The sequence below is a fragment of the Podarcis bocagei genome (genome assembly GCF_964188305.1).
Source record: "Podarcis bocagei genome assembly, chromosome: 17".
NCBI lineage: Eukaryota > Metazoa > Chordata > Lepidosauria > Squamata > Lacertidae > Podarcis > Podarcis bocagei.
In genome coordinates this window covers 4287758-4306796 of record NC_138143.1, presented here as the reverse complement: position 1 = coordinate 4306796, position 19039 = coordinate 4287758, and the positions used below count along the sequence as shown (strand labels likewise).

The 19039-nt window shown below is 46.7% G+C and overlaps 1 protein-coding gene across 8 annotated transcripts in view; it reads right to left on the bottom strand.

The window, feature by feature from the left end:
* Positions 1 to 19039, bottom strand: part of ATP2B3 (ATPase plasma membrane Ca2+ transporting 3) — a 120382-nt gene that overhangs the window by 28307 nt on the left and 73036 nt on the right. For all 8 annotated transcript variants that reach the window (XM_081177202.1, XM_081177199.1, XM_081177196.1 and 5 more), the window contains 11 exons: positions 18074 to 18238; positions 15064 to 15278; positions 13728 to 13970; positions 11661 to 11902; positions 10432 to 10666; positions 9482 to 9661; positions 7175 to 7262; positions 6829 to 6935; positions 2114 to 2305; positions 598 to 811; positions 235 to 446 (listed from right to left, as the gene is read on the bottom strand). In XM_081177202.1, coding sequence (XP_081033328.1) covers positions 235 to 446; positions 598 to 811; positions 2114 to 2305; positions 6829 to 6935; positions 7175 to 7262; positions 9482 to 9661; positions 10432 to 10666; positions 11661 to 11902; positions 13728 to 13970; positions 15064 to 15278; positions 18074 to 18238 — 2093 coding nt within the window. The remainder of the gene's footprint in view (positions 1 to 234; positions 447 to 597; positions 812 to 2113; positions 2306 to 6828; positions 6936 to 7174; positions 7263 to 9481; positions 9662 to 10431; positions 10667 to 11660; positions 11903 to 13727; positions 13971 to 15063; positions 15279 to 18073; positions 18239 to 19039) is intronic.

Below are 19039 nucleotides of genomic sequence, written 5' to 3'. Positions count from 1 at the left end.
GGCCAGGGGCCTATGAAACCTAATAAGACACAAAGAGCACAAGCAACAATGTATGATAAAATTTATTATTAAAGCAAGAGTGTATGAAAAGCCCAGTTTCTTAAAAAAACAAGAACAACTAGCCAGCCAGCCACCAATACACATTTCCATCCATGTATTCATCCATCCATCTTGTCTTTCCCACCCGCCCCAACTCAATTTGGTCCTTCACATCCATTTAGACCAGGCCTGTACCTGTATGCCAAAGGTTCCCAGGACAATACTGCAGAAAATGGGGTTGCCAAAAATGCCATCAAAGACATTGCGCTCGCCGTGAATTTTGCGGGCGTTGATCTCATTGAAGAGTTGCATCATGACAAAGGTGTTGAAGATGATGGTATAATGCTCTGAGGGCGGGGAGTGCAGGGGCGCATTGCGGCCGCTGTCAATGTCAAAGAAAACCTCACCTGCGGGTGAGGAAGGGGGGGTGTAAAGCAGTGCATCACAGAGAAGACACTACACCCAGCAAACCAAGCCTCTCCCTCCTCCCTCTCTGAACCGTGGACCCAGGCCCACCCCTGCCCCTCCCAACTCCAGCTCAGTGTCCTAAGAACCCACCCACAAAGAGGAGGGTGAAGATGATAACAAGCTGGTAGACAGCATGGCCCAAAATATTCTTCATCATGGTGCGGGAAATGAGGGGTTTGTTCCGTCCGTACGGCTTGCGCAGCAGCAGGGCCTCCGTCGGGGGCTCGGTGGCCAGAGCCAGGGAAGCAAAAGTGTCCATAATCAGGTTAACCCACAGCATCTGAACTGCTTTGAGCGGAGAGTCCTGCAAGAGAAGTGGAAATGAAGGGGCATTGCGGCATTGGAACGTCAGGTATTTGATGGGAAGGAATGGCATTTTGATGGCAATGACATTGTACGGATGCTGTGAAAAAACATGCATACATCAGTCCCACAATAAATAAGCTTCTCTGTCTGGAAGTATCCAGTACCATCGGGCGAACAGGGTGGGAACTCCACATTTGTCTTGAAATAGGTAGTTCTGCCCTGAGGGTTTGGAGAACTGTTGGAAGTCAGAGTACTCCTTGGTTCAGGAAGTCCTTATACTAGACAGGCCAATGATCTAAGGGAGCCTCATATGCTTGCATTTATTTTGGTTCAATCCACTTTGCAAAGGTTTGTTAGGGCATGGAAAGCAATGAACTGGACCAGTATTAAATCATCTACAGGATTAGTTCAATCCAGAGAGAATTTACAGATCAAATTTGGAGGTGTTTCTTCACGCTGTTCCTGTCTGCTAAAAACTCCCCTGTTAAGGGTGCTGGGGTTTTTTCTGTCTCTGAAATAGTCCTGATTCAAAACCACGAAGTAGTGGTTTTGTTTACCTTTATCCTTCAAGACAAATGGGCCTTACCTCACATATTATCTTTGGAGCCTGGTAAGCAACGACTCCTAAAGGACCAATTTACTCACCCCCAGAATTCTCCCCACTTTTTCAACATTCTGCTCAGAACATGGAGCTGGGCCTCAAACCTGCTTCCTGCCTGGTTCTCAAGTATGTTCTTATAGGAGAGCCTGACTTGATATTCTCCAAGAGCCATATATAATAGATTCAGCATTTCTCTCATGTCAGCTTAACCTCTCTGCTCCTCAAACATTCATTTTCCATGCACCTTTCCATGATTCTCCCCATATGGCTACTCTTTTCCAGAAAGACTATGAGATATACCTACAACTCCCAAATGTGTAATTTCCTAATTTTCGGGCAACATTAGCTATGTTCAGCAGGCATTTGCTTAGACGTGCAGTTGAGCAGGGATGGGAACAAACATACAAGGGACATACAAGCACCCCATCCCCAATGTCCCAGGGCACACACGTCAGATCTCTATGCAGGTTGGTGAAGAGGGTTTACACACCTCAGAAATGGTCCCCACAATCAGGAAGTCTGATATGGCTGGCTCCTACTTGTGGGGAAGTTTCTAAGCACATCGCATCAAACACACTCAGAAATCCTCTCCCGGGGCTGGCTGAGGGCAGGCTGAGGTCGGTGGGGCAAGTGTCTTCTTCCTCCTCATGGGCCAGCCTCCTCTAGGCTTTGCCACTACTGCACAGCAATGAAGCCTACCTGTGTGATGCAGGCGCCAGTGAAGGCCACAATGACTGCCACCACATTGACTGTGAGCTGGAACTGCAGGAATTTGGATATGCTGTCATAAACGTTGCGCCCCCACATCACTGCCTTCACAATGCTGGAGAAGTTGTCGTCAGTCAAGATGATGTCAGAGGCCTCCTTTGCGACATCAGTGCCTGCTATGCCCTGGGAATGGCACAAAACGAAGGGTACTTTATGATAAGCATCCTCAACCCTCTCTCTCCCTTGGGCCCAGTGGGTCAACTTTATAATAGCACTTTAGCCTCACTGATGCACAAGGACCAAGCCAGCAATTCAGAGAAGGACTTCTTCTGCAGGAGCTTGAATTGATTCTGCCTTCATTGTCTCTTGTTGGAAAAGATGTAACCTGTTAAGTTTTTCTACCAACAACACAACCACAAATTTCATGCCTTTCTCCACCACTTCCTTTCCTCTTGGATGTCAAGATTTACCTTGCCAGAAAACTCTGAACACTTTCAAAACTTGACTGCTGGGAATATAATACATTATGGGTGGTAACCAGGCAGGTAAATTACAGTGGTATCTCAGGATGCGAACGGGATCTGTTCTGGAGCCCCGTTTGCATCCTGAACGGAATGTAAGACAAGACGGCACATCTGCGCATGCGCGGGTCGCATTTCGCTTTTTCCACGCATGCGCGTGACATCATTTTGAGCGTCTGCGCATGCGCAAGGGGCAAAACTCGGAAGTAATGTGCTCCGTTACTTCCAGGTTGCCGTGGAACGCAACCCAAAAGCACTCAACCTAAAGCACATTCAACTCGAGTTATGACTGTAGTTGCATTTCCCCCAGGAAAATAAATGAGGCTTAAGATATGTCACACAACTAACTTCTTCAATTGATTTCAGTGGGATCTGTGTTCAACTAACTGGTTAGTCTGCCTCCATCCCTGTGCAATTTGAAGCATGCAGTTTTATTTGCTTTACATAATTAATCGGATTGCGGAATTTGTGTTTCATCAGGTAGCTGCATTTTAATTGCATATTCAATGTTAAGTCTTCATTTACATTTATCACACATCTGCAGAACATATCCGTAAACTGAAGGGATAGCAACGATGTTAACAGAGAATAACTGCTCACCTGGGGCTCTGGGTGGGCGACATTTGCCACATGGCATGGCTGTGGTGGGTCCAGAGAAGCTGCCATCTTCTTCAGCGGCCAAGGGGAGGGGTTGGTCACCTGGTGCCACCCCACCTCCGGCTGCGACAGTCTTTCAGATATGGGCAGGCAATGCCCAAAAGGCCAATCAGGGGCAGGGTCTTGGGGGTGCACCCAGCCCACTCCTAGCCTATTTAAAGGAGTGGCAAGGGGCAGGCTGGATTTCCCTAGCCACCCACCCTGTCTGTTAGGGCCTGATCAAGTGAGGAACAGGCGTGTGGTGTATGGACCTTGCTATGGTTTACTCACTTGCCATATTCAGGGCCAGGAAGGAATTTTCTCCTGGGCAAGCAAATTGGCCAGCTTGCAGATTTTTGCCTACCTCATAGCAACAGTAACAACTTTGGCGGATAAGGCATTGGGCTGGATCCTTAGTCACGGGAGTACCCTGTTAGAGGGGTCCAGGAGGGGTGACTCTGTCCAGCAGTCCACAGGGGGCCCAATGGGCCAATACACTTTGCCCCATGGTGGCCTGTGTGGGGTCATGGCACCCAATCCATGTTGGGGGCAACTCCCCAACACAGGCTGACCCCACCAGGTTCATAAACATGCCCAATGCCTGAGCCAAACCTACTCTTTCCTGTAATCAAAGTTGTGGCCCAATTCAACACAATACCAGTTTCCACTATGCGCCTGCGCTGGCAAAGAAATGTCTATAGAACATATTTTAACCTCTCCTTTCTCCTGCCAACCTAGAAGCCTGCCTAACCATCACTCTGACAGTAACCTCTCATTTCCCTCTACATCCCACATGTTTTGCTCATCTACATTATTCCCACAATACACTAGGCATGTGTATTATCTTAGTTTGATCGATTTTAAATTTAAAACAACATAAAAAACAAATGTTAAAATAAAGGGTGTGATGTATTGTACCTAATGGGATATATAAGAGAGCACTGCAATATTTTACCACCAAAGCATTCCAGAATGGTATTCATATTTTCCCCAAATTATCTGTCTTTAAAAAAGCAACCTATGTTTGCTGTTTTGTTCTTCTATCTATGACTGGTGTGGGATAACCAGCCTCATATAATCAACATGCTTAAGTCTAATTAATGCCTGAAGGGGTTAATACCATAGAGTAAGCTGTCCTGCCAGGCTTAGCTATGTCCACTTCCCTTACCTTGGGAGGAAATAGGTAATCAGGCCTATTCTTCTTCTCCAGTCTACCTGAGAAGCTCAGGGTGTGAAGAGGTTTAAGCTGCTTGCTCCAGCTCAGACTGCACACCAAACCACTTATAGTTCCTATACCAATAATTTAGAAACTTATACCACTTTGTAACTAAGCCAAGTTTTACTGCCTGTGCAACTTTTTCTGAATGCTGTATGGATAAAGCACATGAATCTGATCATGGGGGACTTTATAAGTACACCATTTTTAGCTTACCAAATGTATGGTATTTTTCTATGCTAGGGGAAGAGGGAACCTTCAGAACTCACTTTAACAGGGCACATCTTAAGGTTTTACAGTTTATATTTCCACACTTTACTTTGTTGCATGTTTTGTGCATGCAAAATCTCTACAGTATTGGGGTTCTCTCATCAAAGAGTACTTGCCCCAAATTTGGATCAAGGAATTCTCATTTGTATATACTGATTTTTTCCTCGCACTGACAAATGGAATACGAATGGAATGGAATTTAGTGAATTTTCAGAGAAATTGTTTGGCAGTTACAGAAGTTCTTCCAGGACAGGCTTCTTGTGATTCACTCATTGTGCAAATTTCTGGGATATGACAAAATATTTGGCAATTGTAAAGGTGAAATTGCTCACTGCACTGATAACCAACTTGTTATATAGAAATTATCCTCCGAAGGAGCAATGACTGAACATGTCCCACAAGATGTGGACTAGAAGCAGCCATTCCATCAGGTTGCAGCAGAAGGAGAGATGAGACTACAGGGCCACTCCATCAGCTCTGCTGGGAGACCAGCTCCATGTGGTTCCTCTCAACTGTTTCCACCTCAGCTGGTCATTACGAGAACTTTGCAACTTTAAGAACTGGTGCCTGAGTTTGCTTATTGTCCTCTTCCCTCCTCATCCCTTTTCCCTTTTGCGTCCTGTCTTTTAGATTGAGGGCAGGGGCTCTCTTATCATTACTGAGTTTATGTAAGCTGCTTTGGGAGCCTTTTCAGCTGAAGAGCAGGGTAAAAAAAGCTTCAAATAAATAATTAAACAGTTGCCCCCAGCATTTTGCTTTTGCACTTGGGATTCACCTTTTTGTCAGTCTTTATTGAGACCAGTAGGCTCTGAGACATCTTCTGCAGCACAAAAATGCACATGGCTATCTAGTGAGATTTCTTTGATATATTTTTGGATTGGATACTTGGGTAGCCTGATTCCACATTTCAGGTCCTGTAAAGTGAATTCAGCATCAGAGTTTAAAATTTCGTAAACTAATATTGTACCTTTATTCTGAATGTTTGCTGTTTTCAGGATCATACATATTTATGCAGCAGGTTCCTGGACCACAAAGTTTAAATAAAAGTTGCATCAATTGAATGCAAATATAGGGAGTGCACATTTTTGTTGCAACTCCAGAAACAAAAGGACATTAGCTTCACGATTCATGTCATTGCACTGTTATACATACAGGATTCACAAACACAGGTTTTTGTAGAAATTCTTAGATCCTGAGATATTTCCATATTGGAGAGAGAATATGTATAAATGGGACTATTCCTTTTTACTAGTTTAAAAATCACAGGAGTTTCAATGTGCAAGATAGATTTGTGCTTTGCAGTCAGTGCTGCTGGCCCTTCAAGCAGCGCTGTTACCACTGATCCAAATCTTACTCAGTTCTTGTACAATCTGATGGAGTCCATTTCATTGGCTTTCAAAGCACTCCTATACATGTCCACTCAGAAGGAAGAGATTGAATTCAATAGCCTGTGCTGTATGATAAATTTAAAGATTAACAAGGTTAAAATTAGGGATGTGCTGAATTTTCATGTTTGAACATTTTTGATGTAAAAATAGTGCTTTTAAGGGCTAGAATAACCACCAGCCTGAATCCTCAAACTCCATTTTCACTCTTGTTTGAGGTCTGTTCACTTTTCAATTAGCTGTTTGTTCTGCACCATTATTTGCTTATTTTCAATAGTAGGGGTTGTGTTCAATGAACTTTTACTCTGACTAACTGACTGACTGACTGACTGACTGACTAACTAACTAACTAACTAACTAACTAACTAACTAACTAAAAACTATTGATTTCACCAGGTCTACTCTGAAGAAAGGTTAGCTGGATACAACACAAAGGCTTCTTCCTGGCTATGAGATTCCAGCTAATAGGAGATCAAAGAACTAGCATGACAGTGACAAAACATCAACATGTAGCCAATGGGATCTGGCTATGTGATGCCAATTCAGAGCGAGGGCAGGCAAACTGTCCTCACTCTACGTGGGCAAGCATTTCCCTCCCTGTCTGCAGACCCCACAGACAAAGGATATGTGAAGGAAATGTCCCTGTGGACACAGGGAACTCAGTTCAGCATCTCTTACCATGGCAAAACCCACATCGGCCTTCTTGAGTGCTGGTCCATCATTCGTCCCATCACCAGTGACAGCAACCACCTGGCGCTGGTCCCCGATAGTGCTGTCGATTATGCCTTCAAGGGCAAGAATGTGGGTTAGCTAGTAGTGAGTGAGCTACACATCCAAATAAATACCAGTGACTTTACAGAGAAGTTTGCATCCATATATGGGTAAGACTTAGATAACCTGATCTGCATATTTGGAGTTCACCGGCTGAAAATGACAACCAGACCCCATGAAAGTCCTGACTCCCACCACCCCATGTGGTTCTTCCCTGCATTGACTAAGGGCAAAGAGACTGGCAATCTCTTACCTTTCACCAAGGTGTGTTTGTCGGTGGGTGACGATCGAGCCAGAACCCTCAGTTTTGGCCAGATTTTATCAAGGCGTTCTTGTTCTATCTGCAGGGCAGAGAGGCAGAGACAAGTAAGATATGGCTACCAGATTTTTTTCAATGAATCTGGGGACACTTTTTTTTTTGAAGCTGAGTAGCAACAGGTACTGGGGATGGTGAGGCAAAAGACCCTGGGCCCAAGCACACATGCATATTGTATAAAGGTGCAAAGCCCTTCTTTCGCACCCTATAAAACATAAATGCGCAGTTTTTAAAAAACTCGGTGACAGCGTGCTGCCTGCCAGTGACTCCCAAGCCTTCCCTGATCTCTTGCCCCCCTTCTACCTTTGTTTTGACAGGCCATGGGAGGCTTGGGAGTCGCGGGTGGCTGGCCGTTGCCCAGTTTTTTAAAAACTCTGCGCATTTATGTTTCGCAGGATGCAAAAGAAGGGCTTTGCACCTTGCCTGGCACAGAAACCATGTGCCTTGCTGGACAACGGCCAGCAGCCTGCAACTCCTGAACCTCCCCCGATTTGTCAAAACAAAGGGGGAAGGGGGCAGGAGATCTGTACCGCTGGACGTCCCCGGTTCACCTTTGGCAGTGGTGATGGCAGCAGGCAGCTCCTGAAGCCAGCTAGAGCCAACTGCGCAACCAGACTGGCTCTGGGCTGCTGAGGCTGCCGCTGCCATGTTTCCCGGGGACAGATTTGCAACTCTAGGGACATTCTGGGATGGAATTTGTCCAGGGACAGATTTGCAAATCCGAGGACTGTCCCCGGGAACCAGGGATGTCTGGTAACCCTAAAGTAAGAACTACTCACTAATAAAGCGACATGAGCTGCCTTCTATTGAGTCCATAGAGTTTGGTATTGATTGGACCAACTGGCAGTGACCCTCCAGGGTTTCAGACAGGGTCTTCCCAGTCCTACCTGGAGTCGCTAAAGACTGAACCCAGAACCCTTTTCATGTAAAGCACGTGCTCTGCTCCTGAGACCCTGGACCTTCCCAGACACAGAGCACACTTGTTGCAGACTGAGGCAGAAATAAGGCCGTAGACTGGGCTGCACTGTTGCATATTTCATTCATTAATAGAAGGATCTATACACCACCCTTAAGTATGACCTATCAGGGCAGCTAATAATATAACAAAACAATGTAAAAGTCTGTCGATTTTGGAAGAAGAATTCAATTCTTTTAAATGTTCCTCCCTGCAGGAAAAGTAGGCTGCAGAGCTGGGAAAACTTCCCTGTGGTTTGTTCAAAACTGAAAAACGGAATGCAAAAGCTTCTGACTTCCTCTTCTGGTGTGCAAAAAAGGAGGAGAGAAAAAGGAACACAGGAAGCTGCCTCACTAAGTCTGACCATTGGTTTAGCTCAGTGCTGTCTGCACCAGGGAATAGAAGCCTCAGGTCTGGAGCCCACCAAACCTCTGTACCTGACCCTCAATAATCTCTCCAGGCCACATCCTTCACCAGCCCTCACTGAGTGTTTTTGCCTGGCTGCAATTTGTCCTTGAACTCTGACAATGCTACTTGCTTGCCTGGATAGAGGATGGTGAGGGGTGTGTGACCATGAAGAAACTAGCCTGCTGTGCAAAAGTAAAAGTCACAGTTAATACTTGCCCGACTTTTGCCTCTGGCCCTGCCCACCATTGGCATGTGGCCCTCATAAGGTTGACCAGGAGAGAATGTGAAAAAGGTCCTAGGGATCTTAGTGAACCACAAGCTTAACATGAGTCAACAGCAGCAAAGAAGAAGAAGAAGAAGAAGAAGAAGAAGAAGAAGAAGAAGAAGAAGAAGAAGAAGAAGAAGAAGAAGAAGAGCTATTTTAGGTGGCATCAACAGAAGTCTAGTGACCAGATCAAGGGGAATAATAGCACGATTGTATTCTGCCTTGGTCAGACTACACCTGGAATATTTTATTGCGTGTTTTAAAGTTATGTTTTATTATCACATTTTTGTATTGTATTGCATTGGATTGTTATAAGGTGTACATTCTTTGTTTCTTCAGCTTGTAAACCGCCTGGTTTTGGCTATTGTAAGATAGAAAGATGGTATACAAAGTAAAAGTGATGATGATGGAATACTGTGTCCAATTCTGGCCACCACAATTTAGGAAGGATGTTTACAAGCTGGAACATGTGCAGAGGAGGGCAACCAAGATGATGAACGGTCTAGAAATGAAGGCTCAAATCTGCTGTCACTTTGCACTGCTGTTGATAATCATAGAATCCTGGAATTTTAGGAGCAGCACCATTCCAGGCACTTAAAATAATTTATTCAGTCACCTCTCCCTTTTCATTGCGGATCCGCCGGTTGAACTCCTTTCCTTCTATGCACAAGAAGTCCTCCCCTGGCTGGATGATGCCACACTTGGCGGCAATGGCCCGGGCTGTGTTTATGTTGTCTCCTGTCACCATGCGAACTGTGATGCCGGCACGTTGGCATTTGCGAATGGCATCTGGCACCTGCAAAGGAGGCACAGGGCTCACGTTGATTTTCTGCAATTCAACATGTTTGCTGAGCGATCACTTGCCCCCATATTGAAACTGCTAGCTGGTTTTGTTGTAATATACAGTTATTGATTCCCTCACATGCATGAAAGGGAGCTCAAGTTACCAGAGAGGATCAGTCTCTCCCCAACCCCCTTCTGGGTCTTTTCTCTTGGTGCTTCCTGGAACAAACAAGAAGCCATGTAAAGCTGACTTCTATATATTACTCAAATGAAGGAAATGGGCACAAATTTTCTTACATTTGCAAGTTATTCTACTAATTTTGCTAATGATGGGAATTCCTTCTCCAACTACTGGAAATCAGTTAGCCATTTCTCTGGCTTCTAAAATTTCAGTAGGCATTGCTAGTTATGCCTTTGCTGCCATGAGAGCTAGAAACATGATGCCCATTTTGCCTAAAATTATAAAAGCAGAAATTCTTAGGACGCTGAATTCTGCAACAAATTCTGGGTTGTTGTTGTTGTTGTGCCATTCAGCAGAATTGCAGCATTCATGGAGCATTAGCAAAGTTCTCCCTGGGTCCAAGTCCAACATACTATCTACTGTATCATGCAAGTGGTTGAAATCCATATTTTTGTCATTGTTATTAGCAGGGGTCCTGTCTGTCTGAGATCTTAGAACTGGAATCAATTCTCCTCACCCAGAAAACACTCAGGATGGGCTGTGAGTCCCAAAGGACAGACAGGGATTTGTTCACAGAAAAGGCACCCTAGTTTAGCTGTTACCTCAGGCCGCACGGGATCCTCAATTCCCACCACAGCAATGCACGTCAAGTCTATTACAATATCGTTCTCACTGTCCCATTCGGGCTCCTTCCCTGCTGGGAAATCGCGGTAGGCTATGCAGATAGTCCTCAGTCCATCACATGCCATGGGCTCTATCACCTTCTTCACCATTTCATCTCGGTCACGGGGCCGGAAGGTGCGCAACTCCCCATTACTGTTGAGAATGTTTGTGCACCTGGAAAAGGGGCAAAGAGGAACAGTTTACAGAGGATTATTTTCTCTTGAATATGCAGCTTTGCCACACATGATATGCAGCAGCTTGGTCCACCAGGCTCCTTATTACTTGCTCCTGAAGGGGTGTCTCAGGGTTTAGGCCTGTTGTTGCTCAACATCTTAATACACAACTTGGATAGAGAAATTGAGGTGATGCTCCTCAAATTTGCAGATGATCTCCAACTGGGGGCGGGATAGCCCATGCCACCAAAGACAGCATTGGGATTCAAAACAACCTTAACAGACTGGAGAACTGGACCAAAACTAACAATATCAATTGCAATATAGGGCCAAATGTAAGGTTTTACAATTAGGCAGGAATAAGCAGCTGCACAAATCTAAGATGGGGAACACTTCCAGTGTGATTACTTTTGTTGGCATCCATCTGTTGCAATAGACAATGGAGTGCACCTCCAGGGGTGAAGTCAAGATGCTGGAGAATCATAGCACCTGCTGTGGCTGCAGAGACCAGGCTCTGACTTCTGGACATTCTCAATGGTCTCACTGCCTTCTGAAGTAAGGCAACCTTCTCAGTACAGTACTGACATCCAGTAGTCCAAAAGTGCCCTGAAATTTCCTTTCCCCCATGTGAAGACCTTTTTATGTGCCTTACTTCTTAAAATATAATTTGAAACTGTTTGAACTTACTGAGTTTTTTGTGTCCCCTAACATCACCGCCATTAGTGATGTATACTTCTCTGCGGCTTTCTTGTTTTAGTAAAATTTGCTCTTTTCATTGGTTTTAAATTGTGAGCAACATTGAAAGCATTTTTGGAGTTGAAGAGCAGGGCAGAGATGCTGCCAAAGGACTGCATGATACTGTACATACATTATTGTTTATTCTCAAGTGTTGTTGTTATGCTGGTGCAAATTTCAGAGCACTCAGCTAATTCCGGGGCAGTAGCAACAACTTGTGTGGGCATCATTTAAACTCATACAAGGGAGCGCAGACTCACTTTTTAAGGACGATTTCAGAAGCGCCTTTGCTGAAGAGGCGGTAGCCACCATCAGGCATGCAGATGACGGTGCTCATGGATTTGCGGACAGAATTAAAGGTGTAAACCTTGTAGAGCTTCTCCTCAGGGATCTGTTCACGCACAGGCTGGTAGTCACGCCGCAGGTCAAGCACAAAGCCCAGCAGTGAACACTCCGTCTTGTTGCCGACCTGGCGTGGCAAGCCCCCCTCTTTCTCTGGAGGCTGGAGGAAGCAGAGAATAAGAAAGGAGAACCTCATTCTTCAGTTCTCCAAGCCTCATCCGTTTCCTCCGCCAATGGGCTGAACTAAAAGTTTTGGGATCCCACAACTGCAGCCCTGCAACAGGCCTTGAATTTGGAGGAATATCTACACATACATTTATACTGTGGCTTCCTCTCCGCATGGATTTTTGGGAACTGTAGTGGATTACAACTTTCAGATCAAAAGTTCTTAGTGTCCTCAAACTACAATTCCCAGGGTTACTTGGGGAGCACAACAACAGAAATACAGCTGTGTAACCAACGTAAGTACCGTATTTTGCGCCCCATAAGACGCTCCGGCCCATAGGATGCACCTAGTTTTTTTGGGGGGGAAATAAAGGAAAAAAAATTTATTTCCCCCCCAGGTGCGGGGCTGGAAGAACCAGGTCGGGGAACAGTGGGAAGGCACGCTCTGCCTCCCCGCTGTCCCCCGAGCTTGTGGGGCTGGCGATGGGCAGAGCTGTGCTGATCCCGGGATGGCAGGCAGCTCTGCGCCACCATCCGGAGCGGGGCGGGACTTAGCGCCCCGCTCCGGATGGCAGCGCAGAGCTGCGCTGGTCCCAGGACCGCAGGCAGCTCTGCGCGGCCACCGGGAGCGGGGCGGAGCTTAGCGCCCCGCTCCGGATGGCAGCGCAGAGCTGCGCTGGTCCCGGGACTGCAGGCAGCTCTGCGCAACCCTCGGAGCCGGTCTCCCGAGGGTTGCGCAGAGCTTCCTGAAGCCTGGAGAGCGAGAGGGGTCGGTGCGCACCGACCCCCCTCGCTCTCCAGGCTTCAGCGAAAGCCTGCATTCGCCCCATAAGACGCAGGCACATTTCCCCTTCATTTTTGGAGGGGAAAAAGTGCGTCTTATGGGGCAAAAAATACGGTATGCAGAATGCAGCTGAGGAGAGTTGAATCCTCCCCAAATCCTCTGTCTATCTTCCTGCAGGCTCGCTTCCTTATTTTATTTATGTTTATGTTTATGATTATCATTGCATTTATTCATTGCTTACTACATAAAATATCTCAAAGTTACTTACAATTAGGAAAGCGTGTGTAATACAAAAGCAAAAACACATCAGAAAGTTAAAAGAGCATTATTGTTCATCCTGCAATAACATAAAAAGGAAAAATCCTATGCCAATCTACTAGACACTTTTTGTTCTAACTGGGGGAAAAGTGTCTGGGAAGCAGATTGCAAGGAGGTAAACCCAAGGAATCCGGAGGGTTCAGATCCTATCTCACTCATATGCCATAAAGGTAAAGGGACCCCTGACTGCTGACTCTGGGGTTGCGGCGCTCATCTCGCTTTATTGGCTGAGGGAGCTTCCAGGTCACGTGGCTAGCATGACTAAGCCGCTTCTGGTGAACCAGAGCAGCGCATGGAAACGCCGTTTACCTTCCCGCCGGAGCGGTCCCTATTTATCTGCTTGCACTTTGACGTGCTTTCGAACTGCTAGGTGGGCAGGAGCAGGGACCGAGCAACAGGAGCTCACCCCGTCACGGGGATTCGAACCGCCAACCTTCTGATCGGCAAGTCCTAGGCTCTGTGGTTTAACCCACAGCGCCACCCACATCCTCATATGCCATACCAGCTCTTAAAACTGATATTTCTCCCTTGCTTTATAAATGACAGGGGCAAAATAACATTTACAATGGACCAAGAGAATATGCCAGAGTCTTCCACAACATTTATGAGTTCCATCCTTCTGAGCTGCCCTAACATTCAATTGGCACCCAAAGGTAGTATTGCAGCATTGGCCTATCTAGCCTGAGGATGCAGTGGGGCATCCCTGGCCCCCACTCACTAGTATCTTGGTGGTGTAGGCACTGTTGATGGCGATGGCGTGCACAAGCAGATCCAGATTCTTGGGTGTAAGGTTGCTGGGGTCAGGGGTCTCCTTGTAGTGAGTGTCACCCATGTAGGACTGCACAACGGTCATGCGATTGGTGGTCAAGGTGCCTGTCTTGTCAGAGCAGATGGCGGTGGCATTGCCCATGGTCTCACAGGCATCCAGGTGTCGAACCAGATTATTGTCCTTCATCATTTTCTGCAGTCAAAGAATGAGATCAGGAGTTTAGCTGTACCCTAGTGTCTTCCTCTAAGGTGCTGAGGGGTGTGTGTTGAGCCAGGACCTCCCACAGTCAGCTACCATCTAGGCTGTCAGCTGACCCCACAGAAGACCCCACAGTCAGCTGACATCCCAAAATATGCTGAGGCACCAGCCATTCCTTCTAAGCATGTCAGGTCATCTGAAAAATGCTTCCCATCAGCCAGCAATGAAGACTCTCTCTTGCTTTGCCTAACATCATACTAGCCCTGAACCAGCTACCTTTACATCATATATCTAATGCAGTATTTGATCTCCAGCCTCTTCTGCTTCAGCCGACACAGACCTTGAACCTGATGAGGACCAAGGGGAGCAGGACCCTCCAACGATCTTCATACTACCAATGACTCCAACAACCAACACATCTGGACATATTTGCCCCAGGACTGGAGATACCTTACACCAGTTGCCATTCTGCCCCTTATTTCTCACTCTAGGGTCAAGGAGCAATGGAGACAGAGAGCTGGGCAGGAACTTCAGAGATGCTGCTGAAATGCTTGCACATGGGGCTATCCAGGGGATGGGGAAGTGCAGGGAGACAACTGCTTGGACCAGGGCCTGGTGGGCCTCCAGCTCCCATACAAGCTTCCAGTTTGAGCTGCTGCATTGCTGAAGCAACAAGACCCATCTAAGCTGCAGCCTTCCTGACCTGGGGAAATGGACACTCCTGTTTTCCTGACCTGTAGCTTGTTCATGACTATGCCTCCTGTCTAGCATGTCTACGGCCTTATCAAGGTCAGGCCCAGATTCTTTGGGACCTTCTGTAAGCTAGGCCCCACGCCTGGCACTCTTCTTGACTGAATCTAACAGATATTGTACTGAGGGCAGAGCAGAAACAAAACACAGAAGGATCTAAAACACCATGCATCTAACTCCCATGGAAGTCTTTCAAATCAATGCTATACCTTAATTTGTAAGAGATGACTATCAGAAGGCACTACCTTTGCCAACCTGGTATTTTAGAGACAGTCTCTCACATGGGAAGGATACCAAACCTGTGATGTATGCCAGACACAGAAAATTTGATTCTTACCTTCACAGAATAGGCTAAGGAGATAGTGACGGCCAGTGGGAGGCCTTCAGGGACGGCCACGACCAGGACAGTGACACCAATAATGAAGAACTTGACAAAGTATTGCACATAGACAGGGGTGCACTCAGCCAACCATGCCTTCCCATCGATTACAAATGTCTCAATAACAAAATACAGAACCAGGATGATGACAGTGATGGCTGACATCACCAGCCCTGGCAGGAGTAAGAGAAAGAAAGAGAAACGAACAATCAGGTGTGACAATTAGACCTACGCCTGAGTACCTGTGATAACCCACCCAGCCCAAGTTCCACACTTTAAGAATATTCTGGCTCTAAAGCCAGAACACGAGGAATTGAAACTAAGGCTGTGTCGATCTCTTTTTTTTTCCTATCTAGTCTACACACATTCAGGACATATTGCACATTTTATGCCCCTGAAAATAGCTTTTCACAGCAGCGGCGTAGTGTGGGTTGTCAGCACCCGGGGCAAGGCAAGTAATTTGCGCCCCCTAACCCGGGGCAAGGCAAGTAATTTGCGCCCCCTAACCCCTAACCTGCCGCCACTGCCAGCTTCTTCTTGCTGTTGCCTGGTCTGGTCTGGTGTGGTTCTCTCCCGCGCTCAGCGCTGTGCTGGGCGGCCGCTGCACTGTCCCTCCCCCAGATAGTCCCTCGCTCTCTCTCCGCACCGCACGCCTGGCACCCACCCCCTCCACAGTGGGTGGCGACCCAGCGGCTCGGATCGGATTCGCACAGCCAGCACTGCAGTGAGAGAGAGAGAGTGAGCCAGGTAGGGGCAGAGAGCTGCGAGTGCGAGCGCCCCCCCGATGTTGCGCCTGGTGCGGCCAGCCCCCCCTGCACCCCCCACGCTACGCCACTGTTTCACAGTTTCAAAAATAAAGGCTCAATGCAAATTGATTTTGCAATATACCTCACCCCTCCCATGTCCATTTGAAAATGGACGGAGTCAGTCCCAGTAATGAGGGTGTATCCACACCTGCCTAACATTGTTGTGGGCCTAACAAGGTCACGATTACCAATTCTTCATTCACCTGGGGCATGTGCAGGAAGGAAAAGGTGTGGGTAACCTAACTGAGGGATTTCAAGCACATTGTCAAGGAATCCCACCTACTCTTGCGGGCAGCAGGGTCATTCTAGAATTTATGTTGAGGATTAGCATGAATGATTCCATATTAAAAAAAAAACTACATTTTTGCACTACAGATAGGAAGTGTGTCCACATCCTAAGTCTCCTTTGCAAGGCCCCTTTGCACATTACTCATTCAGTCCCCAAAGCCACGTCAGTTTTTTCTGCTAAGACAAGGGTTGATAGGAGCAGGCTATCTAGAAAGGCAAAGGAATTAAAATGTTCAGAAACTTGCAGGGTGATGGGGTGGAAGAGAAAGAGGATCAACGGGTAACCTCTTTTATATTGTTTCATATCTAAGTTGAGCAGTGAGAAATTGGGGGCAGCCTTCACAGGTCACAGATATTTTTGGAGAACTGAGCACTGGAGACTTGTTATTTACAAATATGCAAATTGATTTATGGAGGTGCCAGAGGAAGCAAACAGCTGATCAGTGCTGCCTCACTGCAACAACTGAGTTTTTAACCACTTTTTTGCTACCCAAATTCAAACTACCGTATTTTTCGCTGTATAACACGCACCCGACCATAACACGCACATAGTTTTTAGAGGAGGAAAATCCGTAGGCATGCCACCCGTAGGCATTCCCTCCATAACACGCACAGACATTTCCCCTTACTTTTTAGGAGGAAAAAAATGAGTGTTATGGTGCCAAAAATACGGTAAACACTATTCAGTTCTCTTTGTTCACAAAGTTCTTTTGACCTTCCTCAGATCGGAAAAACCTGATTTCCCACCTTCACCTTAGCGAGTTAGGTGTGATTTCCATTCTAGACAATTGAGGCAGCCAAGTGCCCATTGTCTCCTCTCAATGACCAGACCAGGCAGATCTACTATGAAACTAATGAAGCTTAAGCTTCAGGGTCCCTAATCTCTGAGGGGCCCCAGAAGTGACTTTAGTGCACATTGCTTTAAAAAATGGGTCTAGTACAACTCAAATTTACTAATTTTTTGTTGTATACACAGTATTTCAAAAATCTCAAGTTTGAGTCTGCAGCACAGAAGTTGTCAAGGTGGAGGATTGCGTTAAGTTGGCTGCTAATTCTTTCCCCTTTTTAACACAGGTCAAGACCACTGAGATGAATAACAATGAGTTCATGAAAGTACTTAAGCGGATACCAAAAATCGCACTCACAGAAGATTTGTGGAGATCTGCCATGGAACAACCCCATTGAAGAAGATAGCAGTGGTTACCTGGACCTTGTTGCTGGTTGTGAAGGCCCCCCCCCAATAGTTCAAGCTTCAGGGCCCCCAGAATGTAGGTCCACCACTGGACCAGACCACGCAAGGCTTAAGGAGAGACCCATTTCTCCGCAGAGCAAAGTGGGGACTGGGTCACACAACATTACTAATTGGAAGAGTTCTCCAAAATGGGGCAGGCCAATGATGCATTGGGCACCACCACCAAGGCTGCGTGTCAAATTCAGCTTCCTGAGAATCTCTGTTTCTAGTCCTTGTCATGGTTATGGCGATATGCCTCAAAGTGGTCAATGCCTGCTGAAACCTCAGAAGACAGAGGAGAGGCTGAATATGGTTTTCATTGCTTCTGGCTGGGGCTCCAATAACCAAGACATTTCATTTCATTGTCCCTCCCAAACATTGATAAAACCTGAAGGAATGATCAAAAGTGTAAAAAGAGAGAAATAAATTGTTCAAAATAAAAGGAAATAAATTCATGCAGAACTTGCTTTTCTTCCTCTTTTTTGGGGGGCGGGAAGGAGAAGAGGAATTCATTTCTTTTTGTCATGCAGAGCACAAAGTCCTAGCTGCATCTTGTTCCCCATCCCATAAGAAAGGCCACCCTCCTGCTATTTCTCAGCATGGGTCGCTCTGCTTGGTCCTGTGAGACGGCATCCCAACATACCTGCTTTCCCGATCTGCACAGCCAGTTTGGTGAGCTTCCCTTGCAGGACAGATTTCTCTTTTTTGGGCACACTGGCTTTCTTCTTCTCTCGCTCTTCCATCTCACCACCTTCTGCACTTTTCAGGGGTTGCATCTCCATGGCAACTGCCCCATCCTGCTTTTTGGCTACAGAGAGAGGGGGGGAGCAAAACACTGGTTCACCCTTAAGGGAAGAATATCTGTCCCACCCTACTGTCATATTAATCCTACAGCTAGGATTGACACAAAACAAAACAAAAACAAACAAACAAAAAATCCATCCTGCTCTTGTGCTGTTAAACAGCGTCCTGAGGCACTAGAAATAAGATACTGAAGCAGGAGCTGGGCAGCCATCTGTCAGGGGTGCTGCCATTGCAAGATTCATGCATGGAGCAGAGGGTTGGATAAGATGATACAGGAAGCTGCCTTCTACCCTTGGTCCATGTAGCTCAGTATTGTCTACACTGGCTGGCAGCAGCTCTCCAGGATTTCAGGCAGAAGTCTCTCTCAGCCCTACCTGGAGATGCCAGTGGGGACTGAACCTGGGACCTTCTTGCATGCTCTATCACTGAGCTACAGCCCTTCCCTTAGGGTACTCTAATGACTTCCAAGGCCCTTTCCAACTCTAAATTCTATGGCAGATGAGGTTTTCCACATATAAAGGTAAAGGTAAAGGGACCCCTGACCGTTAGGTCCCGTCACGGCCGACTCTGGGGTTGCGGTGCTCATCTCGGTTTATTGGCCGAGGGAGCTGGCGTACAGCTTCCGGGTCATGTGGCCAGCAGGACTGAGCCGCTTCTGGCGGACCAGAGCAGCGCATAGAAATGCCATTTGCCTTCCCGCCAGAGCGGTACCTGTTGATCTACTTGCACTTTGACATGCTTTCAAACTGCTAGGTGGGCAGGAGCAGGGACTGAGCAACGGGAGCTCACCCCGTCGCGGGGATTC